General features: G+C 41.8%; 1 protein-coding gene across 1 annotated transcript in view; it reads left to right on the forward strand.

Annotated features, from left to right (window-relative positions):
* The window catches only part of LOC126162547 (serine/threonine-protein kinase ATR), a 368495-nt gene extending 348771 nt beyond the window's left edge, over positions 1–19724 (forward strand). Inside the window, exons 42-43 of the mRNA XM_049919128.1 lie at positions 2706–2945; positions 19380–19724. Of these exons, the coding sequence (XP_049775085.1) occupies positions 2706–2945; positions 19380–19553 (414 nt within the window). The 3' untranslated portion in view covers positions 19554–19724. The remainder of the gene's footprint in view (positions 1–2705; positions 2946–19379) is intronic.
* The last annotated feature ends 7458 nt before the right edge of the window (positions 19725–27182 follow it).

A 27182-nucleotide genomic window follows, 5' to 3' on the forward strand; every position in this document is an offset into this window, starting at 1 on the left:
GCAGAGGCTATAAAATTTCGAAGTAAGAGTCATGCCAAAAGAATTACATGGAAGTACTTTGCAACTTCTCATGGGAAGGGGCCAGTGCATGGAATTGGTGGGGCTGTCAAACACTAAGTTTGGTCTCATCTGAAAAGCAGTAGGACACACCACTTTATCAGCTGCAGAGGAAAACACTAACAGAACAGAAAAATTACTAAATATACAAGTATATGACTGGGTGGTGGCAAAGTATGACAATTCATATTTTCCTGGTAATGTTACTAAAATTGAAAATGGTGAGTTTAAAGTTGATGTTATGATGAAAGATGGGAAGTTTTAGAAGTGGCCTGAAATTAAAGATGAGATATACTACACTAATGCAACAGATTTTGTAAAAGCATTGTTGAATTCCTCTTGTAATGTGACAGCAGTTCTTATGGGCCTAAATCAAGAACTGCAAGCCTTTCTTGAACATTTCTAAAATTCATTATTTGGAACTCTATAATAATGAAGTTGTAGGACACACCACTTTATCAGCTGCAGAGGAAAACACTAACAGAACAGAAAAATCACTAAATATACAAGTATATGACTGGGTGGTGGCAAAATATGACAATTCATATTTTCCTGGTAATGTTACTAAAATTGAAAATGGTGAGTTTAAAGCTGATGTTATGATGAAAGATGGGAAGTTTTAGAAGTGGCCTGAAATTAAAGATGAGATATACTACACTAAAGACAAGATTGTCAGAAAAGTTAACCCTCCAAGTGTTCTAAATTCTCGTGGTTTTTTTCAGTTTGACTGTGATCTGTGACGATGTAACATGAGTTACCGTATGTTGTAACGTGAGTTATGTGTTCATTACATTTTAATATTTATTTTATTAAGGATTAAATGTTTGGAACTTTGTGAAAATACTTATATGATCTTCTGGTATTGTGTCTGAAACTTACAAGAAATGTTCACATAAAACAGAGCAGACTTTTGTATTGTCTTTATCATTTGCAAAAGCCATTTCTTGGAAATGTAACATGAGTTATCAAGAATAATTATAAGATGTGGTTTTATAAATATAGTAATGTAACAATTATTGTGATACAGTTTTATAGAGCATTCTGTACAAAGTATGTTTTGAGGTATAAAAAATATTTAATAGAAACATTTCCCTCTATTAATTGTCCAAAACTTATAATATAAACATCACTTAGTAACATGTGTTACTATGGAATGACCCCTATGTCATTCTCAACACAGCAACAGAGTTGAAGTCTAGTTAGATAATAGTATAATAGTACTGTAGTGGAGACTGATAATTAAGGGAGCCGTGGCATGAATCACGAATTAGTTAGTCTAAACCATTGAAGTGGTTGTTTCTCCAAACTTCTTCATAGTAAGATCAGGATAGTATTTAAACAAGGTAATGATGAAAGACAGCAAAGAACTTGGGTGAGCAACTGAATGGAATGGACAGTGTCTGGAAAGGAGGATGTAAGATGAACATGAACAAAAGTGAAACAAGGGTAATGGAACGTAGTCAAACTAAATCAGGTGATGTTGAGAGAATTAGATTGTGAGATGAGACACTAAAAGTAGTAGATGAATTTCGCAGTTTGGGCAATAAATAACTGATCATGGCCAGAATAGAGGATATAAAATGTAGAGTGCCAGTGGCAAGAAGAGATATTTTTTAATGTCAAATATAAGTTTAAGAGTTAGGAAATATTTGCTGAAGGTATATTTCTGGAGTGCAGCCTGCCATGGAAGTGAAACGTGGATGATAAACAGTTCAGTCAAAAAGAGAACAGAAACTATTGAAATGTTGTGCTACAGAAAAATGCTGAAGATTAGATGGGTAGATCATGAGAAGGTACTGGGTAGAATTGGGGAGAAAAGAAATTTTACTAAAAGAAGGGATCGATCGATAGGACACATTCTGAGACATCAAGGGTTCATCAATTTAGTAATGGAGGGAAGTGTGGAGAGTAAAAATTTTAGAGGGCGGCCAAGAGATGAATAAAGTAAATAGGTTCAAATGGCTGCAGGTTGCAGTAACTATTCTGAGATTAAGAAGCTTGCACAGGATGGAGTAGTATGGAGAGCTGCATCAAACCAGTCTGTGGACTGAAGACCACTGCAGTAATGATCAATTGTTTGCATGTTTGTAGTAGTACAGGACAGACAATACTCTGGGATCTTTATTCCACTGATGGTGCCCCATTAAGTCTAACTTACTCCTCACTCAGACATAAGTTTTATTTTCCATGTGATCTTTCCAAAAGACTCGTGTCTTCTCTAGAGCTAATAATTAATATTAGCAGTGTCTCTGCTCTTGATAGCTCAAGATGACTTTGATGTCCACTGCGGTGCCTTATGTAACTGTATCATTCACAGTTATTGGTAAGGACAATATTACAAAAAGGATAGATTGCTACTCACCATACAGAGGAGATGTTGAGTTACAGGCAGGCACAACAAAACAACAGCTATACATTTTAGCATTCAGCCAAAAGGCCTTCTTTAAAGTAGGAGAGAGAAAACACACACATTCACACAAGCACAACTTACATACATGACCACTGCCTCTGGCCACTGTGGAAGTGTTCCTATTCATGAATGATCTGAAATGTTGTGTTTGTATTTATATGTGCATTTTTGCAGCTACAAATTTCTCCACTGTTGACAGTCACCTTTAAAACTAACTGTCGGATTGCTCTGCTTCCAGGGTGAGAATTTCGACTGTCCAGAGGTAGTACCATTTCGTTTGACACACAACATGGTTTCAGCTATGGGTCCGTTAGGAGTGGAAGGACCATTTCGACGTGCCTGTGAGATCACACTGCGCTTACTGCGCACAAAAAGTGACACTCTAATGTGTGTTTTGAGGCCTTTTGTGTATGATCCAATTATTTCATGGAAGAACAAGAGTTCAGTGAAAAAAAATGAGGAAATGACAAATGAAAGGGTAATGATTACTGTTATTACTATTATTTAATGTTAGATAACCTTAATTTAATCATGTATTTGCTCACTAGTTATGTATATTTTGTAGTACACTTGTAAATGTGAACAGACAATGTCTCATCGTACAATTTAGAAGTTAGTAGTAATTTGAGTTACATCTTTTTTCAAAAAGTTATATTTACTTTCTGTTTTGCGTAATCTTGGAAAATTATGCAGGCAGCATGTCTGTGTCCTGTCATGTGGCCTTTTCTCCCTTTCCTGCAGATATTTTCAACTTCATATGTCTCTTGTCAGTTTATTTGCTCCATTGCATTCATATTTTTCAGAAATGTTACATGTATCTCTCTTCATGTTTTGCTTAGGAAACCAAATATAACTTTCTTTGTATGCTATCCAGAATAAAAGTCAAACTTTTAAAAATAACAATATGACCAGGAGTCTCATGAGGCACTATGAAAAGCATGCTGTGTTGTGTAGTGGAAATGAAATGAAATGATTGTGTGGCATTGTTGGCTGGGGGGCCCCATCCAGGGGAGTTCGGCCACCGGGTTGCAAGTCTTATTTCAGGTGATGCCACATTGGGTGACTTGTGCGTTGGTGATGATGAGATGAGGATGAGAACAACACAATGCCCAGTCCTTGAGAGGAGAATATCTCCAACCTGGCCGGGAATCGAACCCGGGCCTGCTGCGTTGTAGGCAAACACGTTACCACTCACAGATCACTAAACTCTTAAAATGTACTGTGTGTCAGACATGATTGTCATCACTATCACTACAGAAGACTTCCATTGCCCGAGTGCTGTATTTACCTGACTAGAATGTGAACCTGAATGTAAGACCACCCCTTTTCTCAAAAGGCCCATTGGAGTTCACATTTGTAACGTATTCTGACTATACAAAATTAGAACCTGTTTTATAGATATAAAATATCTTCAAAAAAGATGACATTATACCTATTAAAAACTTATGTCATTTATTGATTGTTTACATATTAATAGTACAAGAAGAAATAAAATTAAAAAAAAAGTTTACATTAATTTTAATCTTCACTTTCTTTTTTGTGCTTACTATCTAACCCGGTAATCTGTAGTATTACTATTTTTAGTGTTATTGTTATTGTAATTATTATTATGAATAGGATAGTTGCTACTCACCATATAGGGGAGATGCTGAGTCACAAATAGGCACAGCAAAATGACTGTCAGAAAGTGAGCTTTCAGTCAACAAGACCTTTGTCAGAAATAGAAAAAACACACACACAAATGCAACTCACACAAATGCAACTCACACACATTTTAACATTTTTAAATGTTCGGATAATAAGTTGCCGTCTCTTTATCTAAGAATAGATGATGAATGCAGCTAGCCACTATCTCTGTGTAGTGTCTTGTCTGTATAGAAGTGTATCTGTTGCCTTTAAGATCCCTTCACCTTCACACATAAATCTATACAGTGAAGTAAGGCCCTCCCCATTCTTGGCTGATCCATGATAAGACAGGCGAAAAATTAGACTAATGGAGGATTATTAGTATTATCTCTATTTCAATTCGCTCTCTCTCTCTTTCTCTCCTTTATCTATGTACAGTTTTTAATATAATATTTCATTACATGAAATCAGCCAAATAGGATCGTTGGTGGAGTCCTTCGTCTTGGTAATCAGCGGCTGGTTTGCTGTAAGAGATCTTTACATTTATTATTACTGTTAAACACTGCAGTCAGTTGGGAGAATCAATCGTTTGGACAATTTGTTCCTTTTACGAAAGATTGCGAATTCCAGATGTGTACGAAGCCTTTTTGGACGATTTAACACAGACTCAGTGATTGCAGGCTCTTTTCGACACAGCTGAAACTTTCCCACTAATTACAGGGCCAACGTGATCATCAAATGATTCAGAAAAAACTCATTCGTTCATTCACTCCAGAACAAAAAAGTCACAAACCTTATTTATGGAGGAAATTGTGTATTAAATCCATCTCCATTACATATCCAGATCTCCGGTGATTCCATGCCTTAATTATTTTCCTTTTACAATCTCTTTCTCCTCAAACAAACCGCTAGCGGCACAAATGTTAATTGGCTCACTTTAGCGAGAAGAAAAGGCGAATATGTATCTCTCAGAAACACGTCAATCCCTCAACAGATACTCCAGAAGCTGTCCTCGTTACCACTCTAACAACCATGGAGAATGCATATATGCATCTCTGTTATTTCAAAGAATAAACGCACTAGAAAATACTTTGGCATCGTCGAGCTGTCACCGCATATATTACGAGAAAATCAGATCAGATAACTTTTCCAAAGTGAATGAATGTGGATGGTTTGATTGAAAATGATTAATTGGTGCATGGTAGACGGTATTTTCTGCAGGGACATTACAACATGACCACAGTCTCTGTATGCTGAGGTCAGACTGTGAGATGTGGCACATGATGGGAGAAGCAAATATGTGGTGGGATAAGGCGGAGGCTGGGGCGGGGAGGGGGAGGGGTAGCAGGGTGGGCTTGGGGGACGATTCAAAAAAATGTTCAAATGTGTGTGAAATCTTATGCGACTAAACTGCTAAGGTCATCAGTCCCTAAGCTTACACACTACTTAACCTAAATTATCCTAAGGACAAACACACACACCCATGCCTGAGGGAGGACTCGAACCTCCGCTGGGACCAGCCGCATGGGGGACGGTAAAGTGCTTCTTGTGGAAGTGTGCAGGGACGAGGTGGAGAGAGGGTAGGGCAACTAGGTGCAATAGGGTGGTTGGATGGAGGGGGGGGGGGATAGTGGAAAAGGAGAGAAATAAAGAGACTGTGGATGTGTTGGTGGAATACAGGGCTGTGTAGTGCTGAAATGGAAACAAGGAAGAGGCTAGATGGCTAAGGACAATGTGTAACAAATGTTGAGGCTAGGAGGGTTATGGGAGCATAGGGCATATTGCAGAGAGAGAACCCACCTGTGCAGTTCAGAAAAGCTGGTGTCAGTGGGAAGGATCCAGATGGCAAAGGCTGTGAAGCAGTATTGAAATTAAGAACGTCATTTTGGGCAGTTTACTCAACAATGGGGTGGTCCAGCTGTTTCTTGGCCACAATGTCAGTGGCCATTCATAGGCACAGACAGCTTGTTGGTTGTCATGCCCATCAGCACAGTGGTTGAAACTTAGCTTGTATATCACATGATTGATTTTACAGGTAGTACTGTCTTTGATGGGATAGTTGATGCTTGCAACTGGACTGGAGTAGGTGGTGGTGACGGGAGGATGCATGGGACAAGTCTTACATCAACGTCTATTACATGGGTATGAGGTACGAGCAAGGGCTGAGAGAAGGGGTTGTGTGGGGTGGGCGAGGATTTTGTGTAGGTACGATGGACAGTGGAATACCACTGTGGAATAGGTGGGAAGGATGATGAGTAGGACATTCCCCATTTCAGGGCATGATGAGAGGTAGTTGAAACCCTGGAGGAGAATGTGATTCAGCTAATCCAGTCCTGGTTGGTACTGAATCATGACAAGAGAGCTCCTCTGTGACCATACAGTAGGACTTTGAGAGGTGGTGGATGACTGGAGAGATAAGGCATGGGAGATCTGTTTTTGTGCAAGGTTGAGAGGGTAATTACAGTCTGTGAAGGTCCTTGTAAAACTCTGGGTATATTTGAGAGGGATCGCTTATCACCACAGATGAAATGGCCACAGGTTGCTAGGCAGTATAGAAGGAACTTGTTGGTGTGGAGTGGGTGGCAACTGTCAAAGTGGAGGTATTGCTGGTGATTGGTAGGTTTGATATGAACAGAGGCCCATGAATAGGTTGGTATAGGATGGTGCCATGCAGATGCCCATAGCCATATCTTGGATTTGTTTGTAGGTAATGTCTTCAAAGGAGATGTAATTGTGGATGAGGATATAATTGGTCATGGTAACTAGGAAGGGAGGTCATAGGTTGAGGAGGTCATAGGTTTGAAATCTGTTGGGTGTTGGGAAAGATAGTGCTCAATAGCGGTAAGGCCATGAGCATTAGGGATGTTAGTGTTAAGGGGGATTGCATCAATAGTGACAAGCAGGGCATCATGTGGTAAAGGAGTATATTTTATACAGGAGGGCAGGTTGAAGGTAATAGCCTGAAGGTGTTGGTCTACAAGATTCTTTCAGTGGAGCACAGGAACTGGCAATAATGGGGTGTCCTGGGTGGATGGGTTTATGGACTTTACGAAGCATGTAAAAGGTGGGAGTGTAGGGAGTGGTAAGGGTGAGGAGAGAGATGGACTCTGGGGAGAGGTTCTGGGATGGGCCTAAGGATTTGAGGAGAGACTGGAGATCCTGCTGGATTTCTGGAATGGGGTCACTGTAGCATGGTTTGTAGGTGGATGAATCTGACAGCTGGTGGAGTCCTTCCGTCAGGTAATTCTTGTGATTCAAAACAGCAGTGGTGGAGTTTGTAAGCAGGCAGGATTATGTCAGGATCAGTTTTTAGGTGGTGTATTGGGGTACTTTCTGTGGATGTAAGGTTAGTTTGCATGTTGAGGGGATTGGGGAACGGTGACGAGGCAAGGTTCAAGGTTAAGAAATTCTGGAAAGTTGACAGGGGGTGATTTGGTGGCAGTGGTGGTGGATCATGTTGAGTGGAGGAGTGAACTGTGTTAAGCAGGGTTCAACATTGGTTTTTGGTTGAGTCAGATTGGTATGATTGGTGGTGAAAATGAATTTCTACTGTAGGGACTGGAGGAAAGAGAGAAGGTCTTTGACTAATCCTGTACGATTGAATTTGGGAGTGGGGCAAAAGTGAGGCCTTTGGAGGGGACTGATAGTTCTGCATGGCTAAGGCTTTTGGAGGAAAGGTTCACAACTGTCTTTCCGGTTTGTTTAGGGTTCTGGATTCTGTATAGTGGTGGTAAGGAGGTTTTGAAGGTGGGATAAATGTAATTGGTTTGCAAGACAGGGTTTGTCAGCTATGAAGGGATGTGGGGTAGGTTAGGAGATTGTTGTAGAGGTTGTGGATAGTGGTAGTTCGAGGTGGGAGTTGGAAGTGAACAGGCTGGAGAGTTTTTTGAGGTGGCATCGTGCATGTTGCTGTAGTTCCTGGAGGGCAAGTGTTTCAGTGTGTGATGTGGCATCCAGGTATTTGGGATTGTATAACAAGAGAATTTTATGGATGGAGAGGAGGTATTGCAAGGAATGTCAGGCCTGATTGATATGATTTTGGAGCACTACGTTGGTGAGGGTTAAGGACTGGCGGAATCTGAACAGATGGAGAGCATTGTGGAAGAATGGGATGCAGCCGGGAATGGGTAATTTGATGGTAAGGCCGTTTGGGGAGTTTCTATGAGCCAAGCAACAACTTCCAGAAATCGTTAGCCATGAACCTTGCCTTACCATCTTTCCCCAATTCCCTCAACGTGCAAGTCAACCTTACATCCAGAGAAAGAACCCCAATCCACCACCAAAACATTGATCCCAACCTTATAATCCTACTGGCTGACAAAGGCTCCACCACCATTGTTTTGAACTGCAGGTATTACCTCGCAGAAGGACTCTGTCAGATTCATCCACCTACAAACCCTGGCGCAGCGACCCCATGCCAGAAGTCCAGCAGGATCCCCAGTCTCTAAAAAATGGTTCAAATGGCTGTGAGCACTATGGGACTTAACTTATGAGGTCATCAGTCCCTAGAACATAGCACTACTTAAACCTAACTAACCTAAGGACATCACACACATCCGTGGCCAAGGCAGGATTCGAACCTGCGACGGCAGCGGTCACGCGGTTCCTGACTGTAGTGCCTAGAACCGCTCAGCCACTCTGGCCGGCTCCCCAGTCTCTCCTCAAATCCTTAGGCCCACCCCAGAACCTCTCCCCTAGTCTGTCTCTCTCCTTAGCCCTACCTCTCTTGCACTCTCCTTCTACATGCTTCCCAAAGTACATACACCCAACCACTCAGGCCTCATTGTGGCCAGTTACTGTGCCCCCTCTGAGAGAATCTCTTCTCTTGTAGACCAACACCTTCAGCCTATTACCCACAATCTACCCTCATATATAAAGTATATGAGCCATTTCCTCCACCAACTCTTCACGTTTCTGTTCCTTTACCACATGGGCCCTTCTCATTGTTATTGATGCAACCTCCCTTTACACTAACATCCCTAATGCCTATGGCCTTAACTGCTATTGCCCAATGCCTGACGGACTCCAAACCTACCAAAATGTCCCTTCCATACAGCCTAGCTACCCGAGGCTGTTGCATCTGTAGAGATGAGCAGTCCCTCTTGAAAAATACCAAGACCTTCACAGACCGAGATTATCCTCCCAACCTTGTATGAAAACAGATCCCCCGTGCCTTCTCTCACCAGTCACCCAATACCTCCCACAGTCCCACTGTTCAACTGCAGAGGAGCATTCCCCTTGTAACTCAATACCATCCAGGACTGGAGCAACTGAATTACATTCTCCTCCAGGGTTTCAACTACCTTTTGTCACCGAGCGAGGTGGCGCAGTGGTTAGCACACTGGACTCGCATTCGGGAGGACGACGGTTCAATCCTGTGTCCGGCCATCCTGATTTAGGTTTTCCGTGATTTCCCTAAATCGCTCCAGGCAAATGCCGGGATGGTTCCTTTGAAAGGGCACGGTCGACTTCCTTTCCCATCCTTCCCTAATCCGATGAGACCGAGGACCTCGCTGTTTGGTCTCTTCCCCCCAAACAACCCAACCCCAACCCAACTGTCACTTCTTGTCATGCCCTGAAATGAGTGATGTCCTACCCACTATCCTTCCCACCCCTCACACAGCAGTATTCTACCACCCACCGAACCTAAACAGTATCCTCGTCCATCTCTACACAACTCCTGCTCCCAGCCCCCTTGCCTCACGGCTCATATCCATGTAATTGACCTAGATGCAAGACCTGTTCCATACATCCTTCCACCACCACCTGCTCCAGTCTGGTCACAAGCATCATCTATCCCATCAAAGCCAGGGATACTTGTGAAACCAATCATGTGATCTACAAGCTAAGCTGCAACCGTGGCGCTGTAGTTCTACATCGGCCGATAACTAACAAGCTGTCTGTTCAAATGAATGGCCGCCGACATATTGTGATTGAGAAACAGCTGGCCCACCCGGTTGCTGAGCGCTCCACCCAACACAGGTTCTTAATTTCAATATTGCTTCACAGCCTCTGCCATCCGGATCCTTCTCACCATCATCAGCTTATCTGAATTGCTCAGGTGGGTGCTCTCCTGGACTATATGCTACATTCCTGTAATCCTCCTGGCCCCATCCTTCGTAGTCATTGTCCTTGCTCATCCAGTTGCTTCCTCGTTCCCATTTCAACACTACACAGCCCTCTATTCCACCAATGCACCCACCGCCTTTCTACTAGTCTCCTTTTCCGCTAACACCCCCCCCCCCCCCCCCTCCCACAAGCAGCATTTTACTGTCCCTTACACCTACCCTACTATCACTCCCCCTCCCTTTCCCAGCCTCCTCCTTACCTCACCACCTGGTTGCTTCTCCCGTCATATATTGCTGCTTGCAGTCTGGCCTCAGCGGCCAGAGACGGTGTGTGTGTGTGTGTGTGTGTGTGTGTGTGTGTGTGTGTGTGTGTGTGTGTGTGTGTTTTTGTCTGTTGTCTATTTATGACGAAGGCCTTGTTGGTCGAAAGCTCACTTCCTTACAGTCATTTTTTGTGCCTTTCTGCTACTCAACATCTCCACTATTTGGTAGGTACCAGCTATCCTTTTCATAATATTGTCCATTCCATCCTGGATTTTCCATTGTTTAATAATAATAATAATTTCATCATCATCGTCATCATCATTGGTACCATTATCTACATTTCTTCCTTTTGACACAGCTCCCACTGTATGTCATCTTCTGAGCTATCCATAGCATTGGGTACGCAGCACATTCTGAATCCTTTCATAATATGTTCACTTGAGATTCTGCCCAATGCAGCAATGTTCCACTGGTCCAGCATGGGTATTGAAGGTTTCTTTAACTCCTCTCTGTAGTGAGGGCATGATCTCCTTGAAGAAGCTGCTTGCTGTAAATCTCTCACAGATGAGCCTTAAAAAGTCTTTTTACAACAATGTTAGTTACTTGAAGTTAGGTCATGCCACCAGGAATCCTTAAAGGCCTGTGTTGTGCTTTGGTATCACATCCTTAACGTCCTAGGTGAGCAGCAACAATTTTCTTCAGTGAAGCAAACACCCTGTATTCTATTCGAAGCAGCCTACGGCCATTCTAGCATCATGTCATTTGTCATCCATCCCTGTTCTTGGCATAAAAAAATAAGTCTTGCAGGCAGTTTTCCTTTTGTCATCATTTCTTTGCAATGAATTGCATATGGGTGTTGCTTCGTTCCACCTGCTAGTGCACCTTACATTACTGTTATTCTAGCCATTTCATTGCCGGAACTTGAAGCAACATTTTTAACGCCCTTCATGTTAACAGTAACATTTGATGCTTTACCGAAGGAAACAGGTGTCTGATCAGGATTGCCCATATGGCCTATCGAATAATCATGTCATTTGCTTCTATTGGTTAGCTGTAAAACTAAATGGTTATGGTCACCCATCGCAGTTTCAGGTTGCCTATCCATTGGCTTCCAGGGGCAACAGAACTTTTGATTTTCTGTATTTCATAAAATTATTAACTGAATTTAAAAAAATTAAAATGCTGTCATAAACTGCTCCTTAAGATATACAGTAAAACTTCGTTTATATGTTTTTCAACGGACTACAGGGAAAACTGTGTAAGTGTGAAAAGCGTATATATGAAATATATCACCATACTATCAAATTAATTGGTAAACACAAATGAAAAATCAAGTAAATAAAAATGTACATTCTCCAAAACATTATACAGGCTTACTAGGTACAATACTTAACAAAGATATAAAGAAAAATGTAAACCTCTGCACAGAATGAAACTTCATTTGGTAAAAAAGTCTGTAATTTTTGCTTGTTTTTCCTTTGACGTGGCAATAGCGTACACTGTACCCTCAAAACTAGATAACTCTGTCATCATTTCGTCAGAAACATTGTGGCGCGTCACAGATTGTTCAATTATTTGTAATGCATTTACTGCATCATTAAATGTCACAGAGGAATGCTGAGGCTGTTCTGTATCATCCTCATCGTAAGTTTCTTCCTCAGAATGCACATTAACCCTCTCAGCGGTAGTCATGGGTTCTGTAGTGATGAGGCTTCCATCAACATTCATGTAATCCTCAAATGATGCGTGCTCTTCATGTCAATTCCGTTCTTCATTATTAGGTGAAATATCGTCAATATGCCCCTCATTTCCACCATGATCAGGGACTTCATTTCCAAATCGGGCTTTTCGGAAACAGTTCTGAATAGTATCGTCTTAAACTCTGTGACATGAAGCTGCATTGTAGTGCATTGCCTATCAGAAGAAACAAATTCATTAATGATTTCTCGAAGTGTTCTTTTCATTTCTTCCTTCTTTTCGATGTTTGCACATAACCTGATGGCATGCTGCACAAGCATTTCACAATAATGCAACTTGAAATTATGTATTACTCCTAGGTCAAGTGCTCACTTGTGCAATTCGCTGGAAAGAACTGCACAGTCACATTTCTCAAATAGGAAGTAAGGGGAGGATGCACTGCACACCTGTCTATGAACAATAAATTCTTCCGGCCTGCTGCACCCATTTTCGCATCGACACTTCGAAGCCAGCTTTTGAAAACTTTTGTCGTAAGTGGGGGGAGCTTCTCACTCGCATCACTGTTAGCACATAACAGCATTGTTACACCGTGTTTACTTTGTTTCCTTCTGTGGAAGTTCTCTCCTTTGAATGCCATTGTGCCGTCAGGCATTAGATTGTAAAACAAGCCCATCTCATCCGCCTTGATTATGTTTTTGGGATCATATTGGGATGTCAGTCCTTTCAAACGCGTTTCCTTCCAATCTCGCACTGTCTCAGGATCGACACTTTTGCTTTCGCCACATACATTCTGACAGCTGATGCCATGTCTTACCTTAAATTTGTGCAGCCAACCAGATGAAGCACTGTAATTTTCCACACCGAGTCGAATTGCAAATTCATTTGCTCTTTCATAAAACATTGAGCCACTAATAGGAATGCCTTCTGCTCTAAGTTGCGTGAACCACTGCAAGAAGCAGTCTTCCACGTCTTCATGTTTCCCGCCCTGAATGCCTGTCCGCCTGCTAGTAGAAATTCCGAACACACATGCACTATCTTCAATTTCCTTTGCCTTTGCTGCTATAGAATTTAAAGTAGACACAGAAATTCCTAATTCCTTGGCGGTATCCCCCCGCTTTCGATTACTGTTTTCCTCCACAACTCTCAAAATTTGTAGCTTTTCAGCGATAGTAATGCTTTTCTTTTTTCTTCCACTCATGTTACCAGTTCTCAAAATATTTAGAAATACAGTAATATGGTACTATAGCCTATACACTATGAGGTGTGATGTGTTTAGGGATTCCGTAGTGACATGCAACAATTGTCCAGTTGTGCCTTAGTTCGGCAGAAGTTGTGTAATTTCGAGAAACAAATGAGTGCTACACCTACTACCAACCTTCCCTATGGCTATCACCACTGCCGTAATTTTTTGCTTCTTACATTATACTGTACTTTTCAGTACTGTGCAGCCTCTGTGTAACATCTGGTTTTCGTGACGACTCTATTATCACAGTTTATACTGTTGTTGCGTATCTGTCAATCTATAAAACAATTTCAAGTCAGTCGGATAAATATTAAGTGTTAGTTGGATTCGGATGCTCGCAACAAAGTTATTTTCTAGTTGGCAACTGCGGTGCCGTGTTGGAGCTTATGCCGGTCTTATACTATCAAATTTTCTTTGACAGTGATCTTCGACGTGGCGCAAAATGGAGTATTACACAGTCGTCAAATATTTCATGAAAGTTCCTCTATAATGGCCAATGATGACTTAATACTATTCTCTGCAGTTCAATTTTACTTACGGCATCAACGGTGTAGAATACTGACGCTGGCAACACCACCTTAATATAATGCAAATGTATTGTTATGAAATGTTCATTTTACGAGTATATATAATTTACTGAGTGGACGAGGGTACATTCAAGAATTTGTCTACCACTGAGCAAGATCAGGGTTATACGGCCCGGGACATCCGGGAAAAACCCGGGAATTTTTTAGAATTCCGGGATTTTTCATTGTTTGATTTCAGTTTTGTAGGTTTGACGTGTAAGATCAGATATGCTGACAAAGAACTTTAGTCCACTACTGCTGAATAATACTGCAGCAATGAAACATAAATCAGAGAATAACACCAAAATAAATGTTTAGTTGGATAGAAAATGGGTAATTTACACAATGCACAGATCAGTTTGCCGACACCGAAAAGTGTCAAAGGCTTTAGGTCGAAGATTATGCAGTACGTCCGTAACAACTAACGTGCATTCGATGTGCGTGACGTCACAACTGTTTAAATTTCTAACAGATCACCAGAAAATATTACGAATAGTGGCTTGAGATGCGTTACTTTCAAAGTAAATTTCCATGCAAGATGATTTATGTTACCGGTACGTGTGAGAATGTGCAGTGAATTTCTTAAATCACAGGGCTTTATAACTCTCATTCAAAACGTAACACTTTGAGAATCAGCTATTTGAAAAATGTCGAGCCCAGAAGATAAGTCATTTATGCCACTATTAAAAATTCTACCGGCACATTTGTATTTGATATGACTTAACATGTAACACACGCTAAAAAAAGACCGAGCTTCAGGTTAGTTTTCATATTTAATGTTGTTCTTTCATAGATAAAAAATTATGCGATCGATGCCAAAAAGTGTAATTGACCTTCAAAAAAATGTGCATAATGTGTTACTGAGCAATGTCACAAGGCTCTTCATGCCAGAACATTTCGACTTTTCTACGCAACTGATAATCATTTTGGCACGATTTTAATTGCCAAATTAGAGCCTGTTAGTAGGCCTACGGACTTCCTATCATTGTAGGACTAATAACAGTGGATGCCAATAGATGATGCAATTCTCGTTCGTACACACACATCTGCTTACGAGTTAACCGGTGTAGAAACGCACTTAGCTGAGTTGAGCGAGCTCGGTGTAACTTCGTAACGTACGCGCCGCGGCCTGTCTTTCTCGTAGGCCTCGTGCTCTGAATAACTGCCGTCATTCGCTAGCGAGGTCACGTGACATGAGTTATGACTGGCTGACAAAAGTGCATCGCTCAACGCAATCTCTATTGGAGTTTCGGAAGCTACCGTGCTGTAATTTGTGGAATTTGTGTAAATACTTTCGCAATACGAAAATAATTGTCTCGCATCAAACAACTTTCCAAATGCATTGTTTTTCCAGGATTTCGTTTCCTAAAGTGGTGGGACGTCCTCCGCCGGTATAAGACCTTTACGATTCAAAGGACTGATACGTTTTATAGCTCCGAGGGAAAGTATACTGTTACTTAACCCGGATGTATTTTCACCCGCTTTATACGCAATTTCATCCGGGAGAAATTGTGTTTTTAACCGGGAAATCCGGGAAAAATCCGGGAATTTTTTTTTCTTGTCCACGTAGACACCCTGAAGAACAGATTTAATTATTTACTTCATGGTGAAATGAATTCCCAGCAATGAATGGTCGTTGCCAGCATAAACACACTACGCCACCAGTGCCGTAAGTAAACTTATACGTGGTCTGCTGTTGCGTGCAGTGCAATTGCATTGTCATTGCATTTGCAAGAGAAGCAGAAGAAAAGGGAACATGCTTGGGTGAAGCTGTCAACTTCACGGCGAGATGCGAAACATATACAACAAAATTTGCTATGGGAGCTGCAAGTCGAGGACGTAAAGTCACATGAAAATCCCTTTCGTGAATGGGCGAGAGAACATTTCAATATGCGCTCAAGAAAATAGCTCCTCATATTATGAAGCTGAACACTCTCCTCAGAAATGCTACATCTGCAAAAGACAGACTTACCGTAATACTGCAATTTATAGCTACTCTAGTTTACAGTAGCGGTATAGCGTTCTAATGCTGCAGTGCACATTGACGAAAACAATACCAGAAACGTTTGAAGCTATTTATAATGCACTGAAGGAGGAATATGTGAAGGCAGATAAATTTAATATGTACTGGAGTTATGAAAAATTTTTATAGGCAACTGCAGTCCTTTCGAGTCCTTGATCATTACTACCGAGCGAGGTCGCACAGTGGTTAGCACACTGGACTCGCATTCGGGAGGACGACGGTTCAATCCCGTCTCCGGCCATCCTGATTTAAGTTTTCCGTGATTTCCCTAAATCGCTTCAGGCAAATGCTGGGATGGTTCCTTGGAAAGGGCACGGCCGATTTCCTTCCCCATCCTTCCCTCACCCGAGCTTGTGCTCCGTCTCTAATGACCTCGTTGTCAACGGGACGTTAAACAATAATCTCCTCCTCCTTGGATCACTCTTCTACATATCGTTTCAAAAAAAAAGTTCAAGGCCTAATTCTTGGAGACATGGTTTCTTGGCATTTGATTTCCCTTTGTTCCACTAAGACACACTCATCTTGAACAGTGTATATGAGTTTACTGCAGCTATATCAAGTAGGCTGTAGCATATTGACAGTGGACATCTTCTCGTAGTCCTATTTGTAGAGTATGCCCTAGTCTTTTGATCTAAGGTGTTCACTTGTCCCTTAGTGGAATTATAGTATGGTCAATATGGATTTTCATTTTGGGTGTATCAAATTCTACTCCTGCATCATGATGTTATGTTGGCAACAGCAACAGCTTTTTTCTTCTTTTTTTGTGATATGAGAGACAATTGTTAGTGGAGGCTCCTTAATAGAGGGATCTATGTGTGTAAATTTGGATGATTGCAGCTGTCTGCATGCTGTCATCTTAAGTTCTTGCAGTATGTGTTTTCTGTTCGATTTGAGTGTCCCAACCAGTGTAAGTTTGTAATCTTTATACAGAAGTGTAAAAATGATCAGTTGTAATATTTTAGTCTGTATTCTTTATTGGCTTTAAGAGTTTCTTCACAATCTCAAGAGGACCTCATTCACAAACAAGTCTAATGTCTTTTCCAGCACACACTTAAAAATTATGTATCGTTCAGTTGCACAACGAACAATTGTAACAAGTATGCCATATTTTCCATGTTTGTCTTTGAGGTAAATTTTGAACGGACAATGACCTCTGGAAAGATATGACATTTCATCAATTGTATTGTATTGTGAGGTCCACTTCTGAAGTACCTTCGGAATATTCCATTCAGTTCAGCAAGTACTTCACATAGCAGTGCAAATTTGTCACTTACACATCTTTCTACCCCGGTGCATTTATCATCAAAGCAAAGAATTGTCAAGAGCTGATATCCTCTTCTCTTACTCATACTTCCTCTATATATGGCTCTTCCCAATAAATTTGACCATAAATCAGATAGCGAAATATTGGTGTCCTACTAAATTACAATTAAAATTCCCATCAAAGCATATATTTCAGAAACACTAGCAAGAGATACGTTTTTTTCTTTCGGTTTCTATATTTGTATGGTCAATTTTCTGTACCATTTCAGGATTGAAAAAATTCTTGAATGATTCACGTATATTTGTTCTTTCCCAGCAGTAGTTATTCCCTGATGTTCACAAAGTATGTTAGAAAAATTCCTTTTACAATGCCTCGGAGCTTCTGAAAGATACACCATACCAGAATTTGTAACATGTTTGTTCCTTTAGTGTCCTCAGCTTCTTCATTTGAATGCTCTTCTACTTCTGTGTGATCTGACTCAAAATCATTGAAATCGGATTATTCACCATTTACTAAAAGTTCAGCAAGAATTTATGCAATGTTAAAGCCTCTATAATTCATTTTAGAAGATCTACTCCACAAGAAAGACATTTGTTCTACTGTGACAAACTGCTTCTAATGACGGTTAGTTATCAACGATGAAAATGAAACTTAACAATTAAACTCTCAACAAGTCACTGCAAAACTCACATTCAAGGTTGCCAAATGAAATTTGATAAAAGAAGAATGCTTGGGCAATATTTGTCTGTGCTAAGTGGTTGTAAGGAAGACAATAAAATTATGATCACTTACAGTACCATCCCAGGGCAAAATATGCCCTTCGGCATAAAATTTGTATTTTTTATTTGCTGTTTTTAAAATTTTAATGATAGAATTGTGTAGATAATACTTTATAAGGTGAAAGACAAATAGAAAAAGGCCCATAAATGCAGAAGGATTATGATTTTTTAATAAAAGAACAATGTTCAGGCAACTTTTACCTGTGCTTGGTGGTTGTAGAGTTAAGCACCAGTACAACTGTAAATTCCTCAATACATGCAATTGGAAAATTTCTCTTTATCCCCAAGACATTCTTTTAGATCATTTGTCGAGTAATAGGAAAGCCATCATTCCATTTCTCTTGCACCTGCTGCTCCTTCCCTGTGTAGATCCCCAAAAATTTGGCATGTAAAACTGGCATTTGTTAATGTATTCTTAATCTCACGCCATCCACAAACATTCACTTCTATGACACCAAGTTTTCTTCCTGCTGCACAGTTGTTTGTGGCCTCTGCTTTATGAATCACCGTTAACTTGTAGTGTCATACTGTCTGTGTGAACGAATTGTGAACAGCGAACTCGTAGATCCACCTTTTTTCAGAGGCATAGCTGTAGTTTGCATCCATTATCAATTGTTACTAGTTACAGTTCTTACAGCGCTGGCAATATCAGCAAATTGAATGACAATCACTCAATGTTTTCTCAGTTCTACACATCAGATTAACACTATAGCCAAATTGAAAATCAACAGTGCTGTAGACCAGTAGCAGCTTTAGCAGCATTGTTGAAGCTTATTTTTCATTTGTTATGTCAAATTTCAAGTCTTTTGTGCAAACATATTTTTAAAGCATTAATCTGTCTCCTGTAGAAATATGCATAATGGCATAGTTTCAAAATCGATTCAGTTCCAGCTAGAGATAGATTCAGGTGAACTGCAATTGCAACATGGTAGATGTTCTTAAAAAGCCAAGACAAGTGATATACATTTGCATAGTTGACAACACAGTGAAAATTTCTGCCTGTTCGCAACTCTCCTCCCCACATTTGTTCTTGTGTTCAGTCAAGCTGGTGTCACTGTTCCCCCTCCAACCCTTACAAAATCTTGAAATTAAATCTGTACATGACCTCAGGTGCCAAAGCTTTATCTGTAAATGTAATATGAGCCCTGTATTAATCTATTACACTGCATAAAATCGTTTATCTCACCGGTAATAGTTTAATCTGTGAATGTGAGACAACCTTGTCTCATTTACATTTACTGTGTGAGTCTCGTGGCTTGACTCATGTGTTGGAGAATATTTATTGTTTTAACATTATTGATGGTACTGTGCATTGGAAACTTGTATTTTATCTGTACACCATTTGCTATTAAAGGGATGTTTATTTCTTACGTTGTTGCAGGCTGTGCAAAATCTCGCAAGAATAGAGCAACGTTTGAAAGGGGTGTTGCGGTCTGCGAGCAAACCGTACTCATTCCCACTATCTGTAGAAGGACAAGCCAATAGTCTCATTATGGAAGCAACCAGTATTGATAATCTCTGTCGAATGTACATTGGCTGGGGGCCATACCTGTAAAACGGATACAGTTCAAGTCCAAGTGAAGGGAGAACATTCCTCTTGTATTCTTAATAAACATTACTCTGCTGTGATAATTTAAATTATTTTGTATTGTATGTACTCTAGTTGCTTATGTGTAAAAGTTTCACACTGAGAATTGTGTACAGAGCAACATAATTTTGTATTAAACTGGTAATTATATCTATTTCCTTCCTTCTATTCCATTTGCCTAGTATTTACTCTGAGACAACTTCATCCTATCATCGAACGAGTGAAGGTTAACATACCAAAATAAACATTTTTTTCTGTTTGATATTGAGGATGTCTGACAAGAATGCAGATCATTAAATACTACTATGCATTATTAATGCATTATATGTTATTAAAATTTTCTGCTAATGTTTGGGAAGAAAGAATCTTGCGCTACTAGTAAAATATTTGTGTAGAAGAGATACTACAGCTTTATACACTGATTGAAACAGTTAGGAAATCAGTCTACATAGCCTCAAATATCTAAGTAATGTTTCATTGGGACAATTTTAATTACAGCATTTCAGCATCATCACAGGAAAAGGAAAGGAAGTCAATCCATTCACAAACTTGACTGGTATAACTACATTGCTCCAAATATTGATGTCGTTTGGTAATTGGCATTTGATTTTAGTTTCCACATAGGTACAGTTAAAGGTGGTGCAACACCTCAACACCATGACATGTGAAAACCTGTTGCATATCAGGGGATTGGCGGGATAGAAGCTGATCTGTTGCTGCTTGAGGTAGCAGATGCCATTGATGGGCCACAAAGTGTAACGACACAATTGTTGACTCACTTTCAAGCAACAAGTGGTATTAGTTTAAGGTTAGACAAGATCAGCAGTAAACTTTGCAAATAACAACAGGATTGTGAATATCAGTATGCAGTTGTCATCATAACACTGACCTCTTTGCATAACATATCGTATATATGACTGGGTCGGTAGAATAACCAGGCACCATGGTATACAGCTTATGCATTATATGTATTCCAAAATGTTCATGGATGTGGAACAAAGCTTTAGAATCTTATATCCAGCCATTGTGTAGCTTGATGTATGCCACTTACATAAAACAACACCATTTTATGTCTGTAGAATTGAAAATGAGTTAGTATGTCAAACTTCCACATATAAACAAATATTAAGTTTTTGTTTACAATGAGGGCATTCAAAAATATATATTGACTGTTAATTGACATATGCAAAAACATTGTTTGTATCCCATGACAACACATCACTGAAGTGTCCAAAGAGATTAGGCAGAAATAATTATGAATGGTGAAACATCAAATAGAGCCATATTTTGTTGATATACATGTTGTCATTTATTGCTGAAGCTGGTCAGTGATATGTTTCCATATTTGTGTGTGGGAAAGGGAGGGGGGTGGGGGGCACGTGCACACTGAAGAACGCATGCATGTGTGGAAACTGAGAGGCACACATTTGTGCATAAAACATCCAAATGTCTTTGTGATGAACTGATGGTGTGAACAGGAGACAGAATTCACAGATATGCAAGCCCCAGCATTATGAGCAACAGTTCTCTGATGGTTCGAAAGTATGGGGAGGAGATCCTCCAGTTTATGTTTTACCACATACTTGTGATGTTCTTCCTTTTTAGCTCAATGTTTATACACTCCTGGAAATGGAAAAAAGAACACATTGACACCGGTGTGTCAGACCCACCATACTTGCTCCGGACACTGCGAGAGGGCTGTACAAGCAATGATCACACGCACGGCACAGCGGACACACCAGGAACCGCGGTGTTGGCCGTCGAATGGCGCTAGCTGCGCAGCATTTGTGCACCGCCGCCGTCAGTGTCAGCCAGTTTGCCGTGGCATACGGAGCTCCATCGCAGTCTTTAACACTGGTAGCATGCCGCGACAGCGTGGACGTGAACCGTATGTGCAGTTGATGGACTTTGAGCGAGGGCGTATAGTGGGCATGCGGGAGGCCGGGTGGACGTACCGCCGAATTGCTCAACACATGGGGCGTGAGGTCTCCACAGTACATCGATGTTGTCGCCAGTGGTCGGCGGAAGGTGCACGTGCCCGTCGACCTGGGACCGGACCGCAGCGACGCACGGATGCACGCCAAGACCGTAGGATCCTACGCAGTGCCGTAGGGGACCGCACCGCCACTTCCCAGCAAATTAGGGACACTGTTGCTCCTGGGGTACCGGCGAGGACCATTCGCAACCGTCTCCATGAAGCTGGGCTACGGTCCCGCACACCGTTAGGCCGTCTTCCGCTCACGCCCCAACATCATGCAGCCCGCCTCCAGTGGTGTCGCGACAGGCGTGAATGGAGGGACGAATGGAGACGTGTCGTCTTCAGCGATGAGAGTCGCTTCTGCCTTGGTGCCAATAATGGTCGTATGTGTGTTTGGCACCGTGCAGGTGAGCGCCACAATCAGGACTGCATACGACCGAGGCACACAGGGCCAACACCGGCATCATGGTGTGGGGAGCGATCTCCTACACTGGCCGTAAACCACTGGTGATCGTCGAGGGGACACTGAATAGTGCACGGTACATCCAAACCGTCATCGAACCCATCATTCTACCATTCCTAGACCGGCAAGGGAACTTGCTGTTCCAACAGGACAATGCACGTCCGCATGTATCCCGTGCCACCCAACGTGCTCTAGAAGGTGTAAGTTAACTACCTTGGCCAGCAAGATCTCCGGATCTGTCCCCCATTGAGCATGTTTGGGACTGGATGAAGCGTCGTCTCACGCGGTCTGCACGTCCAGCACGAACGCTGGTCCAACTGAGGCGCCAGGTGGAAATGGCATGGCAAGCCGTTCCACAGGACTACATCCAGCATCTCTACGATCGTCTCCATGGGAGAATAGCAGCCTGCATTGCTGCGAAAGGTGGATATACACTGTACTAATGCCGACATTGTGCATGTTCTGTTGCCTGTGTCTATGTGCCTGTGGATTTGTCAGTGTGATCATGTGATGTATCTGACCCCAGGAATGTGTCAATAAAGTTTCCCCTTCCTGGGACAATGAATTCACGGTGTTCTTATTTCAATTTCCAGGAGTGTATAATCTAAAAATGCTGATAATGCTTAGCAAACTGCACTGGAAAGTAATGTGGTTGTGTGAATATTTCTTTTCCCCTAAAGCATCAGTAAGAGGGAGGGGGAATGAGAGCAAGATAGGGGTGAGGGACGGTAAAGTGCTGTTTCTGGGAGCATACAGAGACATTGTGGAGACAGGGTAGGGCAGCTAGGTCAGTTGCGAGGTTAGACAGGGAGGGATGGTGAGTGGAAAAGGAGAGAAGTAGAGAGACTGTGGGTGCATTGGTGGAATAGAAGGCTGTGTAGTGCTAGAGTGGGAGCTGGGAAGGGGATAGGCAGGTGAAGGACAGTGCTTACAAAAGTTGAGGCCAATGAGGTTACGGGAACATTCGATATATTGCAGGGAGAGTTCCCACATACGCAAGTCAGAAAAACTAATGTTGGTAGGAAGGCACAGGCTATGAAGCAGTCATTGAAGAGAAGAGTGTTGGGCAGTTGCTCAGCAACTGGGTGGTCCAGCTGTCTCTTGATGACAGTTTGTCGGTGGCCATTCATGTGGAGAGACCTTGTTGATTGCCATGCCCTTTTACTAGAATACAGCTCAGCTTGTAGATCACATGACTAGTTCCATAGGCAGCCTTGGATGGATTAGGTGATGCTTGTGACCAGACTGGAGTAAGTGGTGGTGGACGGATGTAGGGAACGGGTCTTGCATTTAGACCTATTACAGGAATATGCACCTTGAGGCAATGGGTTGGATGCAGAGGTGGAGTAGTGATGGACAAGAAAATGGTATAGGTTCAGTGGGTGGTGTGGAATACCAATTTGGGGGAGAGGGGGGGGGGGAGGGAGGGAGAAAGATAGTGAGTAGGATGTTCCTCATTTCAGGGCATGATAAGAAGTAGTCAAAACCTTGGTGGAGAATGTGATTCAGTCATTCCTGTCCTGGGTGGTACTGAAGCTTCAGGGGAATGTTCATTTTTAGCTGGACACTGGAACTTTGGGACGTGGCAGGTGACTGGAGAGATTAGTCACAGATCTCCCTTCCTAGACCTAGACTACTGGCCATTAAAATTGCTATACCAAGAAGAAATGCAGATGATAAATGGGTATTCATTGGACAAATATTTTATACTAAAACTGACATGTGATTACATTTTCACGCAATTTGGGTGCATAGATCCTGAGAAATCAGTACCCAGAACAACCACCTCTGGCCGTAATAACGGCCTTGATACGCATGGGCATTGAGTCAAACAGAGCTTGGGTGGCGTGTACAGGTACAGCTGCCCATGCAGCTTCAACACGATACCACAGTTCATCCAGAGTACTGACTGGCGTATTGTGACGAGCCAGTTGCTCGGCCACTATAGACCAGACGTTTCCAATTGGTGAGAGATCTGGAGAATGCTGGCCAGGGCAGCAGTCGAACATTTTCTGTATCAGAAAGGCCCGTACAGGACCTGCAACATGCGGTCACGCATTATCCTGCTGAAATGTAGGATTTCGCAGAGATTGAATGAAGGGTAGAGCCACGGGTCGTAACACATCTGAAATGTAACGTCCACTGTTCAAAGTGCCGTCAATGTGAACAAGAGGTGACCAAAACATGTAACCAATGGTACCCCATACCATCACGCCGGGTGATACGCCAGCATGGCGATGACGAATACACACTTCCAATGTGCGTTCCCTGATGTCGCCAAACACGGATGTGACCATCATGATGCTGTAAACAGAACCTGGATTCATCTGAAAAAATGACATTTTGCCATTCGTGCACCCAGGTTCGTCGTTGAGTACACCATCGCAGGTGCTCCTGTCTGTGATGCAGCGTCAAGGGTAACCGCAGCCATGGTCTCTGAGCTGATAGTCCATGCTGCTGCAAACATCGTCGAACTGTTCGTGCAGATGGTTATTGTCTTGCAAACGTCCCCATCTGTTGACTCAGGGATCGAGACGTGGCGGCACGATCTGTTACAGCCATGCAGATAAGATGCCTGTCGTCTCGACTGCTAGTGGTACGAGGCCGTTGTGATCCAGCACGTTGTTACGTATTACCCTCCTGAACCCACCAATTCCATATTCTGCTAACAGTCATTGGATCTCGACCAACAAGAGCAGCAATGTTGCGATACGATAAACCACAATCGCAATAGGCTACAATCCGACCTTTATCAAAGTCTGGAAACGTGGTGGTACGCATTTCTCCTCCTTACACGAGGCATCACAATAACGTTTCACCAGGCAATGCTGGTCAACTACTGTTTGTGTATGAGAAATCGGTTGGAAACTTTCCTCATGTCAGCACGTTGTAGGTGTCGCCACCGGCGTCAACCTTGCGTGAATGCTCTGAAAAGCTAATCATTTGCATATCACAGCATCTTCTTCCTGTCGGTTAAATTTCGTGTCTGTAGCACGTCATCTTTGCGGTGTAGCAATTTTAATGGCCAGTAGTGTAGATGTAAGACCTGTCCTATACATCCTCCAACCACCACATACTCCATTCTGGTCACAAGCATCACATAACCTATCATAGTCAGGGCTACCTGCGAAGGCAGTATGTCATCAATAAGCTAAGCTGCAACCATAGTGCTGCATTCTATGTGAACATGACAGCCGACAAGCTGTCTGTCTACACAAATGGCCACTGATACACTGTGGCCAGGAAACAGCAGCCCAACACAAAATTCTTCACTTGAATCACTGCTTCACAGCCTGCGCCATACGGATTCTTCATATCAGCACCAGCTTTTCTGAAATGCAGAGGTGGGAATTCTTCCTGTAATATATCCTATGTTCCTGTAACCCACCTGGCCTCAACCATCATTAGTCACTGTCCTTCAGCCACCTATCCTCTTCCCTGCTCCCACCCTAGCATTACACAGCCTTTTGTTCGACCAATGCATCCACAGTCTCTTTACTTCTCTCCTTTACCACTCTCTTCCTCACCCCCTACACCTTCCATCTAACAACCCAACCACACCTAGTTGCTCTCCCCTGTCCCCACCAAGTCCCTTTATACTCCCCCAAGCTGCAGCACTTCACAGTTCCCAACTCCTACCCTCCTTTCCCTCCCCTTCCCAAGAGCAACCTCCTCCTCACCTACACCTACACTCGATTCCTTCTCCCATTATGCACAATTGTTCACCGTCCAGTCTTAGTGGTCAGAGACAATGGTCATGTGTACTTTGTGTTTGTGTGTTGTCTCCTTTGGAAAAATGCCTTTTAGCTGAAAGCTCATTTGTTTAGCAGTCTTTTTGTCGTGCCTGTCTGCAGCGCAATATCTCCATTATATAACGATTAGCCATCTAGCCATTTCATAATTGTGTCAAAGATAAAAAAAGATATTACATGACAATAATATTTTTGTAATATAGATGAAAGTGACTTCATTTCCAATTTCTGATTTTGATTTTGTTAGGATTTTATATCAGGTGAGAAAAACATAAATTGTTTTATTATTATTGTTTTAATATTTATTCTTTCACTATGAGTTTTAATTATTAATCCTAATTTGATTAGAATTTTATTAGGTTGGTAGTAAACAATGTTAATACAGGCAATAATTGTGAAAATAATAACAACACTGTATAATGTTACTGGTTACATGAAACTACAAAGTATATATGATAGTTTTAGAATTTCAATATCTCAATGAAAATAATCTTTTAATGTGCATTTTTACATTTGTATATAAGCAAATAATACATTAATATCTGTATGAATGTAAATGAAAATCAGTAATAATGTGGTGTGATGAATTTTATTGGATCGCTGAGTGAATTCAATGTGTGTGTCAGGATTTTTGTCCGCAGCTCGTGGTCATGCGGTAGTGTTCTCGCTTCCCGCGCCCGAGTTTCTGGGTTCGATTCCCGGCGGGGTCAGGGATTTTCTATGCCTTGTGATGACTGGGTGTTGTGTGATGTCCTTAGGTTAGTTAGGTTTAAGTAGTTCTAGGTTCTAGGGGACTGATGACCATAGATGTTAAGTCCCATAGTGCTCAGAGCCATTTTTGTCAGTATTTTTAGTAAAAAATGAATATGTACCACTGACCAGTACACATTGGAACATCTTTTCTTTTTGTGGGTAGCATTTTTCCCCCTTAGTGCCCAGTATAGGGATCATGCTACAAGGCAGCACATGAATGTCATGGTCAGTTGTTTATCTGTATAGCTGATGAAGATTTCTATATGATGTGCATTTTTTTTTTTTTTTGCTCTCTTCTTTCTCTCCCCCCTTCCCCCCCCCCTCTCCTCTCTCTCTCTCTCTCTCTCTCTCTGTCGTTATTTTTTTTTTTTTTTTCCCTGGCAACTCTAAATATTTTTGCCTACGAGTATGTGTGGAAATTGAAAGAGACAACACATTTGTGAATTAAATGTAATATTTTGGTGATGAGCTGATCATATGAATAGATGTCAGCTTTCACAGGTACCCCTGACTCATAAGAAACTTCTGTAAGGCCTGCAGGTGATTAGAGCAGATCCTCCAGTTTATACTGTGCCATGTGCTGGTGCCACTCGCGAGGCTCCTATCGCTTGCTCACGGGTTGATAATTATTCCTCGTCAGTGATGGGTCA

This window comes from Schistocerca cancellata, chromosome 2, assembly GCF_023864275.1.
Source record: "Schistocerca cancellata isolate TAMUIC-IGC-003103 chromosome 2, iqSchCanc2.1, whole genome shotgun sequence".
Lineage (NCBI taxonomy): Eukaryota > Metazoa > Arthropoda > Insecta > Orthoptera > Acrididae > Schistocerca > Schistocerca cancellata.